Genomic DNA, 18,785 nt, shown 5'->3' on the forward strand with positions numbered 1-18,785 from the left:
GCCCACGTTTAATGGATACAAGGCTCCCAGATAATTTTCAGAGAAGAGACAGGAAAGAGAGACTGGAAAAGCACCCATCTGTTTTCTGGGGGACAGTTTAAATACCCTGTGGGGGGTAGTTTTTAGCATCTCTGGGGGAGGGGTCATCTTTTGGCGGGTTTTCTGAGATGCAGCAGGGTTTGGAGAGAGATAGGGGAGGGAGGCTTGGGTGGAATTTCCACCAGAACATCCCAGACTCTTTGGGTATATGGATGCCAGGGGCTGGGGTTAAGCTTCCACCAGAACAATCTGATCAACTAATTGGCAGAAAGTACAACTTAGTATGTTGCCCTCCATTCTAAAAATAGCATCTGTTACCTCTGAATAGCACATTTGGTTCTGTTGAACAGTCTTAGAATTCACTGAAAAATCTGGCTTAATAACTCTGAAGGTGAGGCTGTATTTCTTAAAGGACTTTGAAGACTCCCACCCAAACTTACACTTTAAAGAACTTTAAACAAATACCTGTCTAGGAATTTGGAGGCAGCATCATATCATAGATTGGCAAACACCTTTATTATCATAGAAAACCTAGATCAAAGTCTAGGCTCAGTGCGCAGACTCTTGGGAAATTAAATGATATAGTGGTTTTAGAATTATGGATATTGAGTCATATCGCCCACATTTTACTCTCATCTCAATGTGATTAGTATAAGGTAAGTTACAGAGCCCCTCGTGCCCCTGTTTCTCATCCGTGAAATGAGATAACACTGTTGCCCACCTTTCTGCTTTGAGAATTGTGCAGTAGAAGACACAGTTGTCTGTAAGCCTCAGCCATCCCATACCTTGGCTTAACGTCTATCTGTGTAAATAAGGGGAATGGCGTTTACGTTATAAAGCTGATCTGTAGAATAAATGAAGTGGCATATAAATTTGTCTAGCACAGCTTGTGGCATATGACCAGAGACGCTCAGCAGGTAAAGGCATATGCTACCAACACTTTACAACCTGAGTTCAACTTCTGAGACACACTTGGTAGAAGGAGAGAACTAACTGCCACACGTGGTCCTCTGACCGCCACACAGACACCACAGCAGGGGTGTGAATAGACACATGAAACTAATTAATAAAAACTTAAAAGAAGTAATTAATAGATTGATTGCCATTATATGTTGTCCTGTCATGTATATAGTTAAGAACACTGGGGGCTGGAGAGATGGCTCAGAGGTTAAGAGTCCTGGCTGTTCTTCCAGAGGTCCTGAGTTCAATCCCCAGTAACCACATGGTGGCTCACAACCATCTGTTATGAGATATGGTGCCCTCTTCTGGCCTGCAGGCATATATGGAGGCAGAATGTTGTATACGTATATAAATAAATAAATAAATAAATAAATAAATAAATAAATAAATAAATCTGCCAATGACCTTGCAGTGCTGTTTAAGAAAATGACATCCGTGTTACCTAACTCAAGGACCGATTCTCCTTTGACTACATAACTTCAGTGATGTTGGCCACTGTCATTTCTTGCTGTCTCAGGAGCACTGTTCTATATGTGACTGGTCTTCAGTTTCTATCCCTGGAATTTCTTCTTGGATTAAACATTTTAAAATGAGATGCCATTTATTTAATTTGGGGGTCAGAGGCCATCTTGTAGGAGTCAGTTCTCTCCTTCCATCATGTGGGTTTCAGGGATTAAACTCAGGACCTTAGGCTTGGCAGGTACCTTTGCCCTCCTTATTCCTTACAGATCTTTACATTGGATTTTTAAAATTGGAGTCACTCTGTGTATTTGTGCCTCCTTGCCCTGTTTTCTTGAAGTAGTCTCAGTTTCACCTGCGCATCTGTGACACTCAGATCAGATTTCAGCACTGAGTTCTAGGTCTAGACCAGCTGTCTCCTCTGTATTATAATTTGTCTCTCTCCTATCCAACAAGCACAGCCAAAACTAAATATATTTTCTCCCAGGAGATTGCCTTTCATCTTGGTATGCTAATTTGTAGTATTGAACTACCCAGTGTTCCGTTCAGAAATTTGGGATTAGTGCCAAAATGTTTTGTTAAAAACAAAATGCAAGTTTCCCAGGCTGGTGACCAAAATAGCTGCCAGATTAGCAGTGCTGCCATTCAGTGGTTAAAGTAGTCTTGTCTTGATAACAAAAGTTCTTTTCTTGTCCCTGTTACTAATTTTACATTGTCACATAGTAACCTAACCAGATTACATGATAGTTTTGCCATCTGTATGTACCAGAAAAGGAGAAATGTTGATGAGATTCTCAAAACAAGTTTGCAAATGCAAAATGCTGCTAACATATCAGAGTTCTCAGAATTGATGGCATCTATGAAAGCACCTGTTCTTCAGAAGGAAAATTCTAAAGACTGTGTGTGACCATTTACAAAACTAGCTAGTGCTAGGAAATTGAAGCGGAGACAACCACTTGACACACAGACACATTACAGCATGTAGAGGCACATAGTACATATAAGCTCTAGTAGAAAAAAAACAGAACAAAGGCTCCACATCAATTTTGTTGCTGCTCTGTGCCTTGTTATGGTCTAAGAATTAAAGTTGGTGTCAGAATTTTCTCCCTGTTGTTTCCTTCCAAAAAGCCTAGTGCTTTCAAAGGCTTCAGGCTGCTGTGTCATCGGGAAACTATTCTGGGTATGTGTCCTTGGAAAGGGGAAGGGACGCGATGATTCATGTTGGTCATATCTCCCCTTTGTTTTCATAAGAATGTGTTGTGGATGTGAGTTCTGTTTCGTTTCAATCATTCCAGGCCCCTGGGAGGCTGTACATCGTGACCATTTTCTTAGAGGGATCTCATTTTAGTCAGCCCGCATCTGGAACACCTTTTACCCCTTTTGTAAAGCAAGGGATAATGATACCATCTCTGTTCTGCTGCTTAGAAAAGAGGAGACAGTTCCCTAGCTGCCTCAGCAGAGTGGGATGCCCGTCCCTAGCTCCAAGAAGAAACTGTGCTTAGCAATGTAGGCCCAATCAAACTTTTTAATGTGTCCGAGTATATTATCTACATGTTGTATACATGTGCACCATGTGTATGTCTGGTACCCAGGGAAGCCAGAAGAGAGCCTTGGATGCCCTGGAACTGGAGTTACAGGCAGTTGTGGGCCGCCATGTAGGTTCTGGGAACCAAACCCAGGTCCTCTACAAGAGCAACCAGTGCTCTTAACCTCAGAGCCAGGGTTTCTTTGTGTAGACCTGGATGTCCTGGAACTCACTCTGTAGACCAGGCTGGCCTTAAACTCACAGATATCCACCTGCCTCTGCCCCCTGAATGCTGAGATTAAGGGTAGAGGGCACCACTGCCTGGCCCTGATTTTTAAAGTAATAATAATGAAAAAAGACCTATTTTTTAAAATATACATAATATATTCTTATTTGTTGAAACTTTGACATATGCCAAGAAGAGTCAGAAAAATAAATATCACCCATAATTTTAATACCAAGTAAAAATATCTACTGTTTAGCGTTCTGTTGGATGTTCTTATATTTTCTTATATTTAAATTCTTACATTATACCTTTTAAACTAATTAAGATTGTACCATATGTATCACTAGATACATTACTTTAAAATGTTTAATTTTTGCATAGATAATACACTTTACATGGTTACTTGGCTATAACATTTGAGTATAAAACCATATAGTGGAAAGTCTCTCTTTGATTGTCTTCTGATAACATAAGTTACTACCTCTTACAGCTTCCATCAAGAGAATGTATACTTATGAAAGTAAATATGAATAACTTCTTGTTATACACCCTCATTTTTTGTTTTGGTTTTGTGTTTCTGAGACAAGGTCTTGCTATATAGCCTAGGTTAACCTCCAATTGAGATCCTCCTGTCTCTGTCTCCTTTGTGTTACATTTACAGGAATGGGCATGGTGCTCTCAGCTCCTGTTTTGGGTTTTTTTTTTTTTTTTTGTGTGTGTACTCATTGAATATGTATATATGATTTTGAACAACAACTAAAGGGCCACCAAGATGTCTCAATGAGTAAAAGTGCTTTCTGCCAAGCCTGGCAACCTGAGCAACCAACATGGCAGAAGCAGAGAACCAACTCCCAACCAGTTATCCTCTGACCTCTACATGTACACTGTGGCAAGAATTTGAGCAATACACACACACACACACACACACACACACACACACACACACACACACACCCAAATAAATGTAACATTTTACAGTCATGCTTTGGGATTGATTATAAGGTATGTTAAGTGAAAAGAGCAGAGTGTAAAATAGTGGCTACAATATGCTAGTGTCTTATATACAAACCTCTAGAGAGGAATGATATGCCCTCTTTCAGTAGCTGTGATTGTCTCTAGCTCTTCATCTAGGAATGAGGCCCTGTGAAATCCTCCCCTCCACTTTGACATTTCAGCTGATGTCCTTGTGAGGTCTTGTTTAGGCAACCATATTGTTAAGACCCCATGGTGCAGCTTCCCTGTCAAATATAGAAGTCGCTGTCTCACAGCAGACATCCTAGCCCTCTGGCTTTTACATTTTTTCTGATCCTCTTTCTGTCCTTCCATCATGTTCCCTGAGCCTTGGGTGTAAGGGTTGAATTGTAGATCATATAATCTTTTTAAATAGTTTTTTTTACATGTATTTATTTATGGGGGTTGTGCACTCCGAGAGTTGTTTCTCTCTCTATCATTGGTTTTGGGGCTCAAACTCAGGTTGGCAGGCTTGGTAGCAAGCACCTTTACCCATCCATCTTGTTGGCTGGTATACAGTCTTTTTAATGTGCTTGTTTGTTAGCATTGTGCTGAGAAGCTTTGTATTTATGTTCATTGGGGATTTTGACTAACAGCTTTTTGTTGCATCTTTGTCTGGCTTTCATATCACAGTGTTTTAGAGCTTTGGTAATTTATCAGTGGTGCCATCTGTTCCTGAGCCCTGATGTATTGGGACACATTTTATCAACGTTTTAAATAGTGCCATTCATTGCTCTGTTCAGTTTTTTTTTTTTTTTCTGTCCTCATACATCAGTTTTGGTATTAAATGTTACTAAAATTAGCAAATGTTACAGGTTTTCCAATGAATTGACACATAATTGTTTATAGTGGTTCCTACCATTGACTTCCTCTCCCCCCATCCTTGGAAATGGAACACAGGGCCTTGCTCACACCAACAAACACATTTCCTCTAATCCACAGCCTCTTCTTTTACCATTGATTTTTGAGATGCTTTTTGAATCCCACATTAAGTTCTGATGTATTTTAAGGTTTCTTTCTTACTGTTTATTTTGTTCTATTAGTTGGTTTGTCTCTTGATATTTGTGCCAGTTCTATGTTTGAAAGATTATTTAAGGGCTGGAGAGATGGCTCAGCAGTTAAGAGCATTGGCTGATCTTCCAGAGGACCCAGGTTCAATTCCCAGCACCTACATAGCAGCTTACAAGTGTCTGTAACTCCAGTTCCAGGGGACCTGACACCCATGGCAAAACATCAATGCACATAAAATAAATAGTTTAAAAAAAGAAAGACTACTTAATATAAATTCAAACTCCTGTCCAGTAATCTGAGAAGGGGCTGTCTTAATTAGGGTTTCTATTACTGTGAACAAACACCATGACCATGGCAACTCTTATGAAGGAAAATATTTAATTGGGTCTGGTTTACAGTTCAGAGGTTTAGTTCATTATCATCATGGCAGAGAGCAAGGCAGAGCGCAGGCAGACATGGCATTGCAGAAGGAGCTAAGAGTTCTACATCTTGATCCACAAGCAACAGGAAGTGAACTGTCCTCTACACTGGGCATAGCTTGAGCATATGAGACCTCAAAGCCCACCCTTACAGTGACATACTTCCTCCAACAAGGCCACATCTCCTAATAGTGCTATTCCCTATGGGCCAAGCATTCAAACACATGAGTTCATGGAGACCATACGTATGCAAACCACCACAGGGAAGTCCAAAAAACAATTAGGTTTTCATTATAGAAAACATTTTGTTGTTGTGTCTGGGCCTCTTCCAGTGTAACACCATTCAGTCTATCAAGGACTTCACATTTCTTTGACTCTAAAATGCAGTCTTTTTTAGACAACATGTATGACAAAACCAAGTGTTTCCTTATTTCATTTTCTTTGCAGTAGGTATTAAACACTTTCACCTTTTTTTTTAAAGCAGCTAACTACACTAGTTTGAAAAATTACCTTGTAGGAAACCGAATAGTGAAGAGAAAAGGAGTAGAAGACAGATCATTTTCACTGTATACGTTTTATATCGTATGCATTAATACCTATTCAGAACAGTTTAGGGCTCAGTTGGTGAGGTGCTTCCACACAAGCGTGAGGACCTGAGTGTGTTAAGAAGCCAGTGTGGTGGTACTCATTGTAATCTAGTGCTGGTGAGGCAGGAGTCAGGTGGCTCCTTGGGATTCACTGGCCAGCCATTCTAGCCTGAGTGAGTTCCAGTGAGAGACTGTCTCAACTAAGGTGGAAGGTGTTTCCGAGGAACTTCACCCAGTGTTGATCTCTGGCTTTGGTGAATATGTGTTTACACGTGCACACACATATGGCCCATCCACATGAGAACAATTTAAATCATTTTAAAAGAATAAATGTGTATATCATATATTCCTTTGCTTGCTGCTGGCAGCCTTTGATGAAGCAAAGGAAGGTTATTCTCATTTTCTCTCCCTTTCCCTCTCCCTTCTTCCCTCCTCCTCTTTCCTACCCCTCAGCCTCTGTTTTGTTTCTTGTTCTAGAGATACAGTCTCACTATATAGCTCAGGCTGGCCTTGCTCTCAAGATCCTCTGCCTCCACCTCTCAAGCACTGATACTACAGAGGTATGCTCCTATGTCTGGCTTTTACTTCTCTCTCTCTCTTGCTGTCAACAGTCGGGATCTGCTCATCATGTTGGTGTTTGTTTGGCAGGTATGTTGCCGACAGGCAGATTACTGGCAGTTTGTGAAAGACATTCGGTGGTTGAGTCCGCACTCAGCCCTTCATGTTGAGAAGGTAAGAGTGAAAGGAGAGCTGGCTTGCTGGGGTGTGGCTGCAAGTCTTCACTGGTACACAGTTGCGAGAGTCTTTTCTCCCTGTGATGGAGTGTGTCCAATTTCTTTTAATTGGAGGAAGGAGATTGTCTCTGTAGCACTGACTTAGAGGGAAGGTGAACCAACCAACCATACAAGTCCATTAGTCTAGAATGCCTTTTCATCTCCTGGGAAATGGGTGAAAATAGTCTAATGAAAAACTTAAAAAAAAAAAAAAAAAAAAAAAAAAAAACCTAGGGGCAAATGGCAAGAATTTCCCTAAAGAAATAAGGGGAGTGTGTGTGGCTGATGCACCAACTGTTGAAAGTACTTCAGGCAGAAAACAGTTTCTGGAGGCCAGAGTCCAGTGGACTGAATGCTACCTTAAAGGCTTTGGCTGCTTTGGATCCTTGTGTTTCCAGCTCCACCTAGGGCTCCAGGTTTCCAGTCAGGGAAACAGCTCAACGGAGTCAGGTGAATTGACCAAAGATACACAGCTTGTTCTGGCCTTCTCATCTTTCCTTTGTTCATTCTGTTCTGTTGTATTTACTGAGGTAGAGTTTCACTAGGTAGCCCAAACTGCCCTTGAATGTGTAGTCACCCTTCCTTAGTTTCCTGTGCACCGGGATTAACAGGTGTGTGCCCTCACACGTTACATGTGGTGCTGTAGCCATTTCCTCCGAGGAGCTTCCTGACACTGCTGTTGACTCATTTTGTTGTACCAATCCTGGCTGTGAGACCTTGTTCTTAGAAAACTGGAGGAGGAGGAGGCAGTGGTTCTTAAGAGAGACTGTTATGGCCACAACCAAAAGGTAGTGTTCAGGTGGCTCCTCTTAAGAGGATCTTTAGGCTGGAGAGCTGACTAAGTGGTTAAGAACACTTGCTGCTCTTCTAGATGATCCAGGTTCAGTTCCCAACACCCACGTGATGACTCACAACCACCTGTAACTCCGGTCCTCAGGGATATGACGCCCTCTTCTGGCCTCTGTGGGCACTGCATCCATGTGCTGCACACACATATATCCAGACAAAACACTATACACATTGAAAGAAAAAAAAAAAAAAACTCAAAAAAATTTTTCTAGTGAAATTTTGGTCTTTTTTTTTTTCCTAGGCCAACCCTTCCACATACACACATGCCAAGATCTTTTTTTTACCACTTTTCTCTCTGGAGGCCCTGAAATAGAGGACTCTGTGAGAAGCCAAGAAGTCAAATGCCTTTGACCCCTTCCTGTGAATATCCTAGAGATAACCTCTTTGGAGATAGAACATAAAGAGCCAAACTTAGCAGGCTTGCTTCTCCTGAGGTCTGGTAGAGTAGAAAAGCCATTTATCTCTCCACCGTCCTGCTGTATCTCCTGGAAGCTAGATGGAGGAGTCACCTGGGGTAGCCTTCCCTTACCTGTCTTGAGTGTAGTTCTTGGGTCACTAGGCCTTCACCAATGCGCTCTATCTGCCAGAATATGTGTTTTGACTCCTGTCTCTGCCTCCCCAGTTCATCAACTTGCATGAGAATGGCCAGAGCAGTGCTGATGTGAGCAACCGTGCTGTTGCAGAGCTCTGGCTGCAGCACAGCCTGCAGAGCCACTGCCTCTCGGCCCAGCTCCGGCCTCTGCTTGGGGATAGACAGTATATCAGAAAATTCTACACAGGTAAGTAGAAGCTCCTCAGGGCTTCGTGAGTACTTCCTGTGATCTTCTATCTCTCTGTTCTTCTATAGATTGCTTCTATACCAGAGTCTCCTAAAATTTACTTGATGCCGTAGACTCTACTCAAAAACACATAGCCAGGCTTCCTTGCACCCCCTTTGAAAAACATCCATGCCAAGATGTTCCTGTCTGATTCCTGCAAACTGAGAAGAAATTCCATGAATTGAGTTTCCTATGTGCTGGCCACTTGTTCTACTGCCCTGTTTACAGCTGCTCCCAGAGCTGGGTAGTAGGATAACTGTTTTCTAGTCAGAGAGCCTCGGTTACTTGGCCAGAGTCACACAGAACCAGGGTCCAATTCTGGGCCTCTCTGGTTTTAGAACTTCCTATGTTAGACTTCATACAACTGAGGTTCTCTTATACTTGTCCCCAAATCCTTTGTCTCCATGGTAGCATGCTTTTCCTCAATTCCTTTTTATTCTGTCTCTTTCTCTAAGCTTCTTTCTTCATCACTGTGGTATGTTTTTTTTCTTCCTAGAAACTGCTTTCCTGCTAAGTGATGCCCATGTCACAGCCATGCTCCAGTGCCTGGAAGCAGTGGAGCAGAACAACCCCCGTCTCCTGGCTCAGATTGATGCATCTATGGTAAAGGGGGCAGAGAATTACCCGTGTCTGTCCTGCTGTACACTCTCCAGTAGCACGTGACTTCCTTACTGAGGCAGAAAGACTTTCATGTTAAAATGCTTGGAAAGAGCTGGGTGTGGTTTTACATGACTGTTGTCTGAGTCTGCTCTCTATTGCTGAAGTAAAACAACAGTTTATTTGGCTTACATATCCTACAGGCCAACCTGATGGAGGCATTTTCTCAGTTGAGATAAATCTAGCTGTGTCAAGTTGACAGACACCTGTAATCCCAGCACTTGGGAGGTTGGGGCAGAAGGGTCAGAGTTTGAGACCAGCCTGGACTAAGAATAAGTTTTAAGCTAGCCTAGACTATGAGATCCTATCTTAAAAATAAAAAAGGAAAGGGGGGAGGGATGAGGGTGAGGGGAGTAGAAGAGGATGGAAGGGAAAGGTGAACTGAAGTGGTGAGTGATAGAAGAAAATGCCTAGTATTGAGCTCTGGCCTCCACGTGTCTGTGCACAGGGGAACACACACACACATGTATGAATGTATGACCTACCTGCAAAAGAAGAAAGTAAGAAAAGAAGTCATTAGGGGCCAGGCAAAGTAACTCACTATTGTAAATCCCAGCACCTGGGAGTCTAAGAGGCAGGAGATAGACACAAGCTTGAGGGCAGAGCAGTTTGAGCTACATCATGAGTACCAGGCCAGCCAAAATGACATAGCAAGGCCCTACTAAAAAGTCTAAAAGGAAAGATCACTGAACCCACACACTCTTTCCTTCTCTCCCAAAGCTTGGATCAGGTGCTTATAAGTGACACAGTGGCTTAGACCACCACTCTATCTAACTTTTGATTCCACATGCATCATTTTTGGGTATGTATTTATGTGTGGTGTATATGCATGTTTGTATACCTGTTCCATGTGTATGGGTGTACGTGTGCATGCAGGTGCATACGCACTTGTGTGTGTCTATCTGCCTGCCTGCAGAGAGCAGAGATCGGTATTGGGTGTGTCTTCCTTTATTGCTCTTTCTCTTATATACGGAGGCATGGTCTCTAGATGAACCTGGAGTGTGTTGATGGCTAATATAATTAATCAGCTTGCTCCTGAGATCCTCTGTCTGCTTCCCATGCAGGCTGCCACGCCCACCTGGATTTTACACTGGTGATGGGCTATGAATGCTGGTTCTCATACTTGCAGGGCAAGTACACTTTCCTCCATGAGCTGTGTTCCCAGCCTCCCGTGTATATTCTTAAGGTCTTTGTTGCACTTCTTACAGGAGAGAGTATGCTAGAAGGGTCCCGTGTAGAAGCTGTAGCGTACAGCAGCACTTCAGTCTCAGTGTGGTAGACTACGGCAGAGGGCAGCTGAGCTGGAGCTGCTGGCTCTAGTAGTCCAGGCATACTGTCAAATACTGGCGCCTCTCAGCATTTCTGTAGTAATGAATGGCCCTCCTCTGAGGGCCTCCAGGCTTCATTCTGACACGTTTTCTTTTGTTTTAGTTTGCCAGAAAGCACGAGAGCCCACTGCTGGTTACAAAGAGCCAGAGTCTGACGGCTCTGCCTGGTTCCACATACACCCCTCCAGCCAGCTGTGCTCAGCAGACCTACTTCGGTTCCTCCTCTAACCTGCACCAGTCCATGCCCCACCACAGCTCAGGTATGGGGCAGATAACATGTCATTACTGCTTGTATTTTAGGCCAGGGAAACAGAGGGCTTTCGTGAGTGCTCACAGGCCAGAACCTGCTTTTGTTTGGTTGGTTTTGGTTTTCACCTTCTCATCCTTTGATTTGTTCATTCTGTTCTGTTTACTGAAGGAGTTTCACTAGGTAGCCCAGGCTGGCCTTAGGTGTAAGGGTGGGAACGGGCAGTCCTTATATATATCTTCACATCTGGAAAGTAGAGAGCCTTTGTGAGTGACCACAGACTGGGAGTCGAGGCTTGGGTTGGTAAAAATGTCCTTGTAATAGGCATCATAAAAAGATACGTAGCTGTAGTTGCTTGATGTGGTGGTGCAGGGCTGTAATCCCAGCACTCAGAAAATAGAAGCAAGAAGATGGTTACAAGTTCAAGGGTGTCCAGGGCCACACAGTGAGACCCTGCCTCACAAAATAAAACAGAAAGCTACCCAGCAGCCAGCCTAAAAGAATTCTATAGTATTAATAAAGTAGCAACAAAGAGATGTCCTTAGAGGCTTTTGAGCTGCTGCTTTGGGCTGCAAATAAGGTCTTTAGTTGTGAACATGGTGAGTGCCGCACCATGCTGGGCTTTGTTACACTTTGTGTGTATTACCTCATTTGATCCTTAAAGCAGTCCTATGAGGTTGCTATTCTCATTATTCCTCTCATTTTGCAGTTGAGGGATTCATGCTGAAGAGCAGTGAAGCCACTACTAGCTCAGGTGCCCATACCCCCACCTTTGCTGCCTCTAAATCATTGCTTTACTTTAATTGGCTTACCTTTTCTGAGTGACATGTATCCTGAGTACCCTTACCTGGGGACCTATATACGTACTGTAGATCTCCTGCTTACTTTTCTTTCCCCTTACCTTTTTCTTGTTTTTTTTTAATGTCCTAGAGAGAAGATCCACTTCCTTTTCACTTTCTGGCCCTCCCTGGAAACCTCAAGAAGACAGAGACCTCTCACCAGCAGAGAGTCAAACCGCCCAAGCTCCACTGCTTTCAGACCCAGCTCTAGCCCAGGATTCCCCACTGACCCCACATGAAATGAGTTCCAGCACTCTGACTAGCCCCATAGAAGCATCCTGGGTCAGCAGCCAAAATGACTCCCCAAGTGATGCCAGTGAGGGGCCAGAGTACCTGGCTATCGGCAACCCAGACCCCCATGGCCGGACTGCCAGTTGTCAGAGCCACAGCAGCAATGCCGAGAGTAGCAGCTCTCACTTGTTCTCCTCCAGCAGCCCTCAGAAGCCAGATTCTGCTGCTTCTTCTTTAGGGGACCAAGAGGCAGGTAGGCAGAGTCAGCCAGGCAGTGTCCTTCGCAGGTCCAGCTTCTCAGAAGGGCAGACAGTCCTTGTTGCCAGCGGGACAAAGAAGAGCCATATTCGCTCCCATTCGGACACCAACATTGCCTCCAAAGGAGCCACAGGTAATGATGAGCACCAGCTACTGGTTAGAAGGGTGTATCGTCCCCCCAAATTCAGGGCTGGAGGGAGGGCTTGCTCCTGAGCTTCAGGGGCTTTTCACATGGCAGAGAGAGAAGAACGGTTTCTGGATGACTTGTTACTCTATCATGAATACTAAATGCTTCCCTGATTCTTCCATAGTTCCTTAGCATTGGGATAGAATGAGTATCACAGATTATGTTTTAACTAAATCTCTCTGGCTTCAGCAAAGTATTAAAAAGGTTTACAAATCACTGTTAGTGATTAGTGATCCTTCAGTTGTGATTCCTTAAAAGTTAGGTCAGGATGTAAGACGAAGCAGACACTATTAGGGTTTCCTAGTTATAATAGGGATAGTGGTGAGTATGGATGGGCCATGTGACCCTGGGCCAAGTAGATGGGGTGACTGCTGCCATTAACTCAGACTGAGGCCCTCAGATAAGGGCCATCCGCCCTGTACCCTCCCTCACAGAATGCCAGCTGGTGATGGGGAGCAAACCAGATGTGAGGAAAGTGAGTCTCCTTGCTTCTGCGTCATATTGCCACCACCTTCCCTGGGCAGCTGGTGTCTCTAGGCTTTGCTTGGGTATCCTCTGCAATATAACACTAATTTTTGTGCTCAAAGCTTTGATGGGTCAGAAAAACCCAGATACAAAATACAAAAATAAAGTAGGAAATATTTAATGAGAGAAAATAAAGCAGATTTCCTTTGGCAACTGGAGCTGCCCTTGTGTCTCTGTAATTTCCAGAAAGATGAAAACTTAAGGCCTCAACTAAACCCTGGATATCAGACTTTCATTTATGTTTTCCTTCAACAATTTAACACGACTACTTGAACTCCTTTGGAGAAAAGTCTCCGGGCCAGAGCCCCTTTCCATGAACTTCCCCACATGGAAAGAGTGTTGGGGTTAGACCCTCTCTCCCATCTGCTGCAGTCCTGGCGCCTGCTCTCCACGAGGGCACTAGCCTCTGAGCATATAACAATTCCCCCACTCCCTATATCCCACTCTATTTTTAAAAGTGGCCTAGGGATTGAACCCAGGGCCTTATTCATGCTGGGAAGAGCTCTACAGAGCGACATTCCCAGCCTCCCTGGCTCCATTCTTGAATCTGTGTGGATTCCAGAAACCATGGTAACCTGCATGGGAAAAGGGAGCCAGAGAAGACCTGTGCAGAAGGTCTGAGCATGGGTCTTGTAGCCTCTTGTCCAAGTCACCCCTCCTGCAGCCCCGGTGTTCCCTCTTGGGAATTAATGTCACCACTTCTGCCAGGTAAAAGTCACTGGGTTGGTTTTTTTTCCCCCTTTCTCTTTCTCTAATCTTGTTTGTTCTGTCTGGATTCTCTTCTGTACCTGTGTTTATCTGCAGGAGGCCCCAGGAATATCACCATTATAGTTGAAGAGCCCATTGCAGGTTTGGGAGCCAGTCCCCCACCTCTTCCTTCTGTTCCTCTGTGGCCACCTTGCTTAGTTGAAAACCTCCTTTTCCAGTCTGGTGTCAAATCAAGTCTGGCTAGTTTTGATCCTTTCGTGGTGCTGGGACCCGTCGGCATTAGGATACATGTTGTGCCAAACATGCTTCTGCATGCCCTACTCATGCCCTACACAGCTTCTGGAAGCCATAGTCACGATAAAGCAATTCTGCTCTGCCCAAGGATGAAACTGAGGCCTGCTGTTCATCTAAGGCCTCATGATGGCTCGGTGGCAGGATGTTCCTTACCTGAAGACTCACTGTAGATGACTTTATTTTCCTTGACTTAACACCAGAATGTGTTTTATTCCTTGTATGTGGTCATGGATGTATTACTTGCATGATTTTTGCCTGTCCAAGAGTCCCTGTTTCCTTTTCCCTTCACCAGTCTTCATTCCCTTGTGCACTTATAAATTCCATACTGGTCATTGAGCCTTTTTTTTTTCTTTTTAGTAAATCTGTGTTTTTGTTCTTTTTGTTTTTCCCTCATGGTGGTTTTCGAACTGAGATTTGTGTTCTAGTTTGAGTACTGTAATGATGGAGTTATTAATGTGTGGGTATGTGTTTGTAAAGCAATGGTGAGGGAAGACTAGAGACCACAACTTCCTAGTATTGGGGAAGTCACAGAAAAGAAGAAAATCTGCAGAAGCTGAAGGAGACAAAAAGCTGAGAGAAAGCAGATTTTGAGTGAGTGAAAGGAAGTGCTGAATCAGTTGATTGGGCAGCCTTAGGGGTCGGTGACCTCAGTACAAAGCCCAGCGGCTTATGTAGTCCAAGAACACGGTTATGCGGTGTGCCGTCTGGCTAGGCATTGAAAGTCTCTTCCATTGTTTCTCATCAAGGTATCGTGGTGGTTTTTGGCTTTTTCTTAGCTCCGTAGACAGAGCAGAGCCTACTTCTAGGGCTACAAGAACACAAAATTACTGTGTGTGTGTGCGCGTGTGCGTGTGCATAGCAGCTGACACTTGGCATTATTTGCTGGGCAAACAGTTGGATATGGCTCAGGCATCTATCTTCCAGTGCATACTGCTCATGTCTCAGGCATCTACTGCTTTTCTTACTATGGCACTGCACATTGTTTATTTACTTTTGAATATCAGTTTCTAATATCTTATGACCCCTTTGCCAATCTTCCTGTCCTCTTTGTTTTTGAGACCAGATTTTGCTGTGTGGGCCAGACTGGACTTGAATTCACTATGTAACTGGTCCTGGCCCCAAAACTCACTGTGATCCTTGTCCCCTGACTTTCCAAGTCTAGGATTACAGGCATGTGTCACCATGCTCAGCATCAGCATTCTCTGGAAGTCTCTTCTCTGGTGACTAAATCCTCCTGTTTTGAAGTCATCACCTTTGGCTTCTCCAGAATTGACTTGATGTTGCTTTTAAGCACTTTTCTGAGTTTCATTTTCATTAGTGAATGTAAGTTCTCCAATAGTGTTTTAAAACATAGTGTCAAGATATTAGAAAAAGCTCATTGTAATTATTTTTATTTTACCATCTAAAAACTATTTTTTAAACTAGTTTGTCAAGAATTAGTAATTAAAGCTGGGCAGTGGTAGCAGCACATACTTTTAATCCCAGCGCTTGAGAGGCAGAGGCAGGCAGATTTCTGAGTTCAAGGCCAGCCTGGTCTACATAGAGAGTTCTAGGACAGTCAGGGCTGTTACATAGAGAAACCATGTCTCAAAGAAACAAGCAAGCAAGCAAACAAACAAAAAAACCAGTGATTAGTTAATGCTTTTGTAACATTTAGTTAGAAGATGGAAGAAAAAGAAACTAAAACCCTTTTTTATTTTTTTCACCTTTGAGCTGCCCTTTAGACACACAGACATCCCATCTTCTCCATGTGTTCTGTACCCTTGGACTCTTTGCCTTTGGTGTGCCACCTTTTGCCTGTTTGGGAAGGCTTTGGAAATGAGAGAATTAAATGCTAAATTTAAGGGTTGGGAATGTATCTGTTGTTTGCTTGTATGTGTGTTTTTATTTCCTGGTTTGGTCACTGACACAAGACTCTTGCAATGACACATTGAATTCCAGAGGCCCCTTCCCCTCCTCTAGTCAGAGCAGTGCAGTCAGCAAGCACCCCCAGCTCCCTGTGCATGGAGAATGGTGCGTGAGCACCAGGAAAGCAAGGGCTAAAATTGTCTCGCTCCGCTCTCTCCTTGTGCCTGCTGGGCTCTCAGTGTGGGGCTCAGCTCACTCTGTGGAGGACACTGTGTGCCCTCACCTGCCCTTCTGTCATCTTCAACACTAAGAGTCCACTTGCCTTGTCCTCACTGACTTAGGGGTCCCCCTCTTTTATCCTCTGGGTGCTACCATGTGTGTCTGTTGTACTGTATGTGACGTGGACTGAAAGAGCGAGAGCCTTGACAGTGGGTCTTTGTGCCGTTCCCAGAAGACAAGTTCCACATGGGAACTGTTCACAGGTGGAAGTATTCGTGTCCTTTCCCAATGCTCACACTGAGTTAATCTAATCCCCTTTTCCTTTTTAGTGGACTAGGAAGGATAGTCTGTTACCTATAACTTTAGATGGTAAAGACTGTCTCTGGGCTGTCAATTCTTTCATTCTCCATCCAAGAGGTTTGGTGCTCTGGTACTCTTAAGAGTCTAAGTAATGCCATTAGAAGACAGACAGATGTCTTTCCAGTTTCTGATCCCCATTACCTAGGAACACTTGAGAGCACCTTTAGTAGTAACATCCTCAGACTTCTTGAAGGAGCATGGCTGGTACTGGTTTTCATCTCAGGTCAGACATTTTACACCCACTCCATTTTCCACAGAGGGTGCTCAGGACCTGTGCTCAGGGGAAAGCATGTTTCGAAGACCATCAGAAGGGCAGTCCCTCATCAGTTACCTCTCTGAGCAAGACTTTGGCAGTTGTGCAGACCTGGAAAAGGTAAGGGCACCAAAGGGGCAGATGAGAAGCTAGTGCATCGGGGGATCTGGCTTGATGGTCTCTGCTGCCATCGTTTTAATGAGGTTTTGAGTACACGCAGTACCTATGAACTGCAGTCAAGCTCAGAGGGCTCTGTCTAGGGAACTTGGAAAGGAGCCTGTGCTTGTCATTGGTCCAGTGCAGAAACATTGAGCTTTAACCATGTGATTATTGTTCTTTGACCCTGTGTCCTCACATAAATACTTATTCCAGAATCAAATTCTATTTATTCCTTGGCTCAACTATATGTAAATATCATCTGTATACTAGTCTCTTATCTTGGGATGTATCTACCTTACTACTATGTATATGGGTGTATGACTCTGGGAAAAGAGTCTGTTTGGAACTCCTGGCATGTTCTCTTGTAACATGAGTTCTAGTAGGTCTTAATAATAAAAACCCAGAGTCAGAAATAAGGGGGTGACAGCTGAAGATCGGAGAAGCAGAGCAGCCAGACACTAGAACTTTTAGCTCTATGAAATCCTCAGACTGAAAAGATAATGAGTTCCTGTCTCATCCTGCCTATATTCCTCTCTCCACCCACCCATCTCACTTCCTGTCTGTCTGTACAGACCTCCAGACCTCTATGGTTAGCTAGTGACTAGGTCTGCCCCTGATCTTCATGCAAGCTTTATTTGTACAAACAAGGTGTCAACACATTCTCTCTATTCATTAGCCCTTGTTTCAATCATGAGTGCCTGGTTTCATCAGCTTAATTAGTGGCAAAGAGTGACTTATATATCAGCAACATCTGAAAAGAACTGCCATGTCCAATGGGCTTAAAAATATTAGACACCTAAAATTGATCCAGACTATAAACATTTTGTTGTTGTTTTTGAGGCAGGCTAGCCTCCTCAAACCTTAGGATTCTCCTGTGTCTGCCCTCTGGGAGCTCAGATTACAGGTGTGGGACATCATAGCTGGCCTGAGTAGTTTTTAAAAGCAGTCATAGAGAAAACAGCAGCTGATAAATCTTCAAGTTTTATCTTCAAATTTAGTTCAGTTTGTTTCATTCTTAGAAGCCACGTAAAAAAAATAAAAAGAAGAAGAAGAAGAAACCACATAATCAGAATTTTCTAGGATATCCGCAAGTGTCTCATCATCTCCAGAGCAAGTGGTGTTTCCGTCCACACACTGGGCAGAGCTTCAGATAGTCAGGCCACGTGCAGCAGGTCTGAGTGCCACAGCAGTACAGTGCTGTCAGCTGCATTTTCTCAGTGGCCTGTAATGGAATGTTTGCTGCCAGACATCAACGGGTCTGTGAAGGTGGTTCCTTGGTGTGTGAATACTCACTCCAGTATCAGGGATGCCATTTTATGCCTATCCTCTGTAAGGAACTAATGCTCTTTTGTCATCTGCTGCGAGTGGTCTATGAACCACATCTTTCTTCAAACATTGTGCCCTGTGCTTGCAGTTTGATGACTTTTTTTTTTTAATCATAGTTTCTTTCATTGTATTGAGTGGAAATGGAGCAGTGCAGGGGACTAAGGAGATCTTGGGCTGACCAGCTGAGATTCTCTTCCCATTTTTACATAGAAAATGGAACAGATGAGGAAACAAACAGCCATGGCCAGATAAAAGAGCAGAGAGACTCTAGAACAGGCTGTCTGCCTGTCTGCTCTCCTAACAGCAGACAAGTGCATTTCCCTCGTGTCTCCTTTGAGAAAATCATATGTCTTGGGAGCTCTGCTTCCCCACATTAAGGTGTTCAATGCTTCCAGTCCCTTAACAAGCGACTTCCTGGGTGCCCTTCTTCCTTCAGGAGAATGCCCACTTCAGCATCTCAGAGTCCTTGATTGCTGCCATTGAGCTGATGAAATGCAATATGATGAGCCAATGTCTAGAGGAGGAGGAAGTGGAGGAGGAAGACAGTGACAGGGAGATCCAGGAACTGAAGCAGAAGATCCGCCTTCGGCGCCAGCAGATCCGCACCAAAAACCTGCTCCCCGCATACCAGGAGACTGAGCATGGAAGTAAGTGAGGCCTGTGAACACC

The 18,785-nt window shown here is 43.8% G+C and overlaps 1 protein-coding gene across 5 annotated transcripts in view; it reads left to right on the forward strand.

Annotated features, from left to right (window-relative positions):
* The window catches only part of Rubcn (rubicon autophagy regulator), a 51,379-nt gene that overhangs the window by 16,521 nt on the left and 16,073 nt on the right, over positions 1–18,785 (forward strand). For all 5 annotated transcript variants that reach the window (XR_004769936.1, XM_027412825.2, XM_027412826.2 and 2 more), the window contains exons 3-9: positions 6,886–6,969; positions 8,482–8,638; positions 9,174–9,280; positions 10,766–10,922; positions 11,840–12,370; positions 16,636–16,751; positions 18,553–18,763. Coding sequence is in view for 4 of the 5 variants with exons in the window: in XM_027412825.2 (XP_027268626.1) it covers positions 6,886–6,969; positions 8,482–8,638; positions 9,174–9,280; positions 10,766–10,922; positions 11,840–12,370; positions 16,636–16,751; positions 18,553–18,763 (1,363 nt within the window). In the remaining variant the exon portion in view is untranslated. The remainder of the gene's footprint in view (positions 1–6,885; positions 6,970–8,481; positions 8,639–9,173; positions 9,281–10,765; positions 10,923–11,839; positions 12,371–16,635; positions 16,752–18,552; positions 18,764–18,785) is intronic.

Source organism: Cricetulus griseus, chromosome 4 (assembly GCF_003668045.3).
Source record: "Cricetulus griseus strain 17A/GY chromosome 4, alternate assembly CriGri-PICRH-1.0, whole genome shotgun sequence".
NCBI lineage: Eukaryota > Metazoa > Chordata > Mammalia > Rodentia > Cricetidae > Cricetulus > Cricetulus griseus.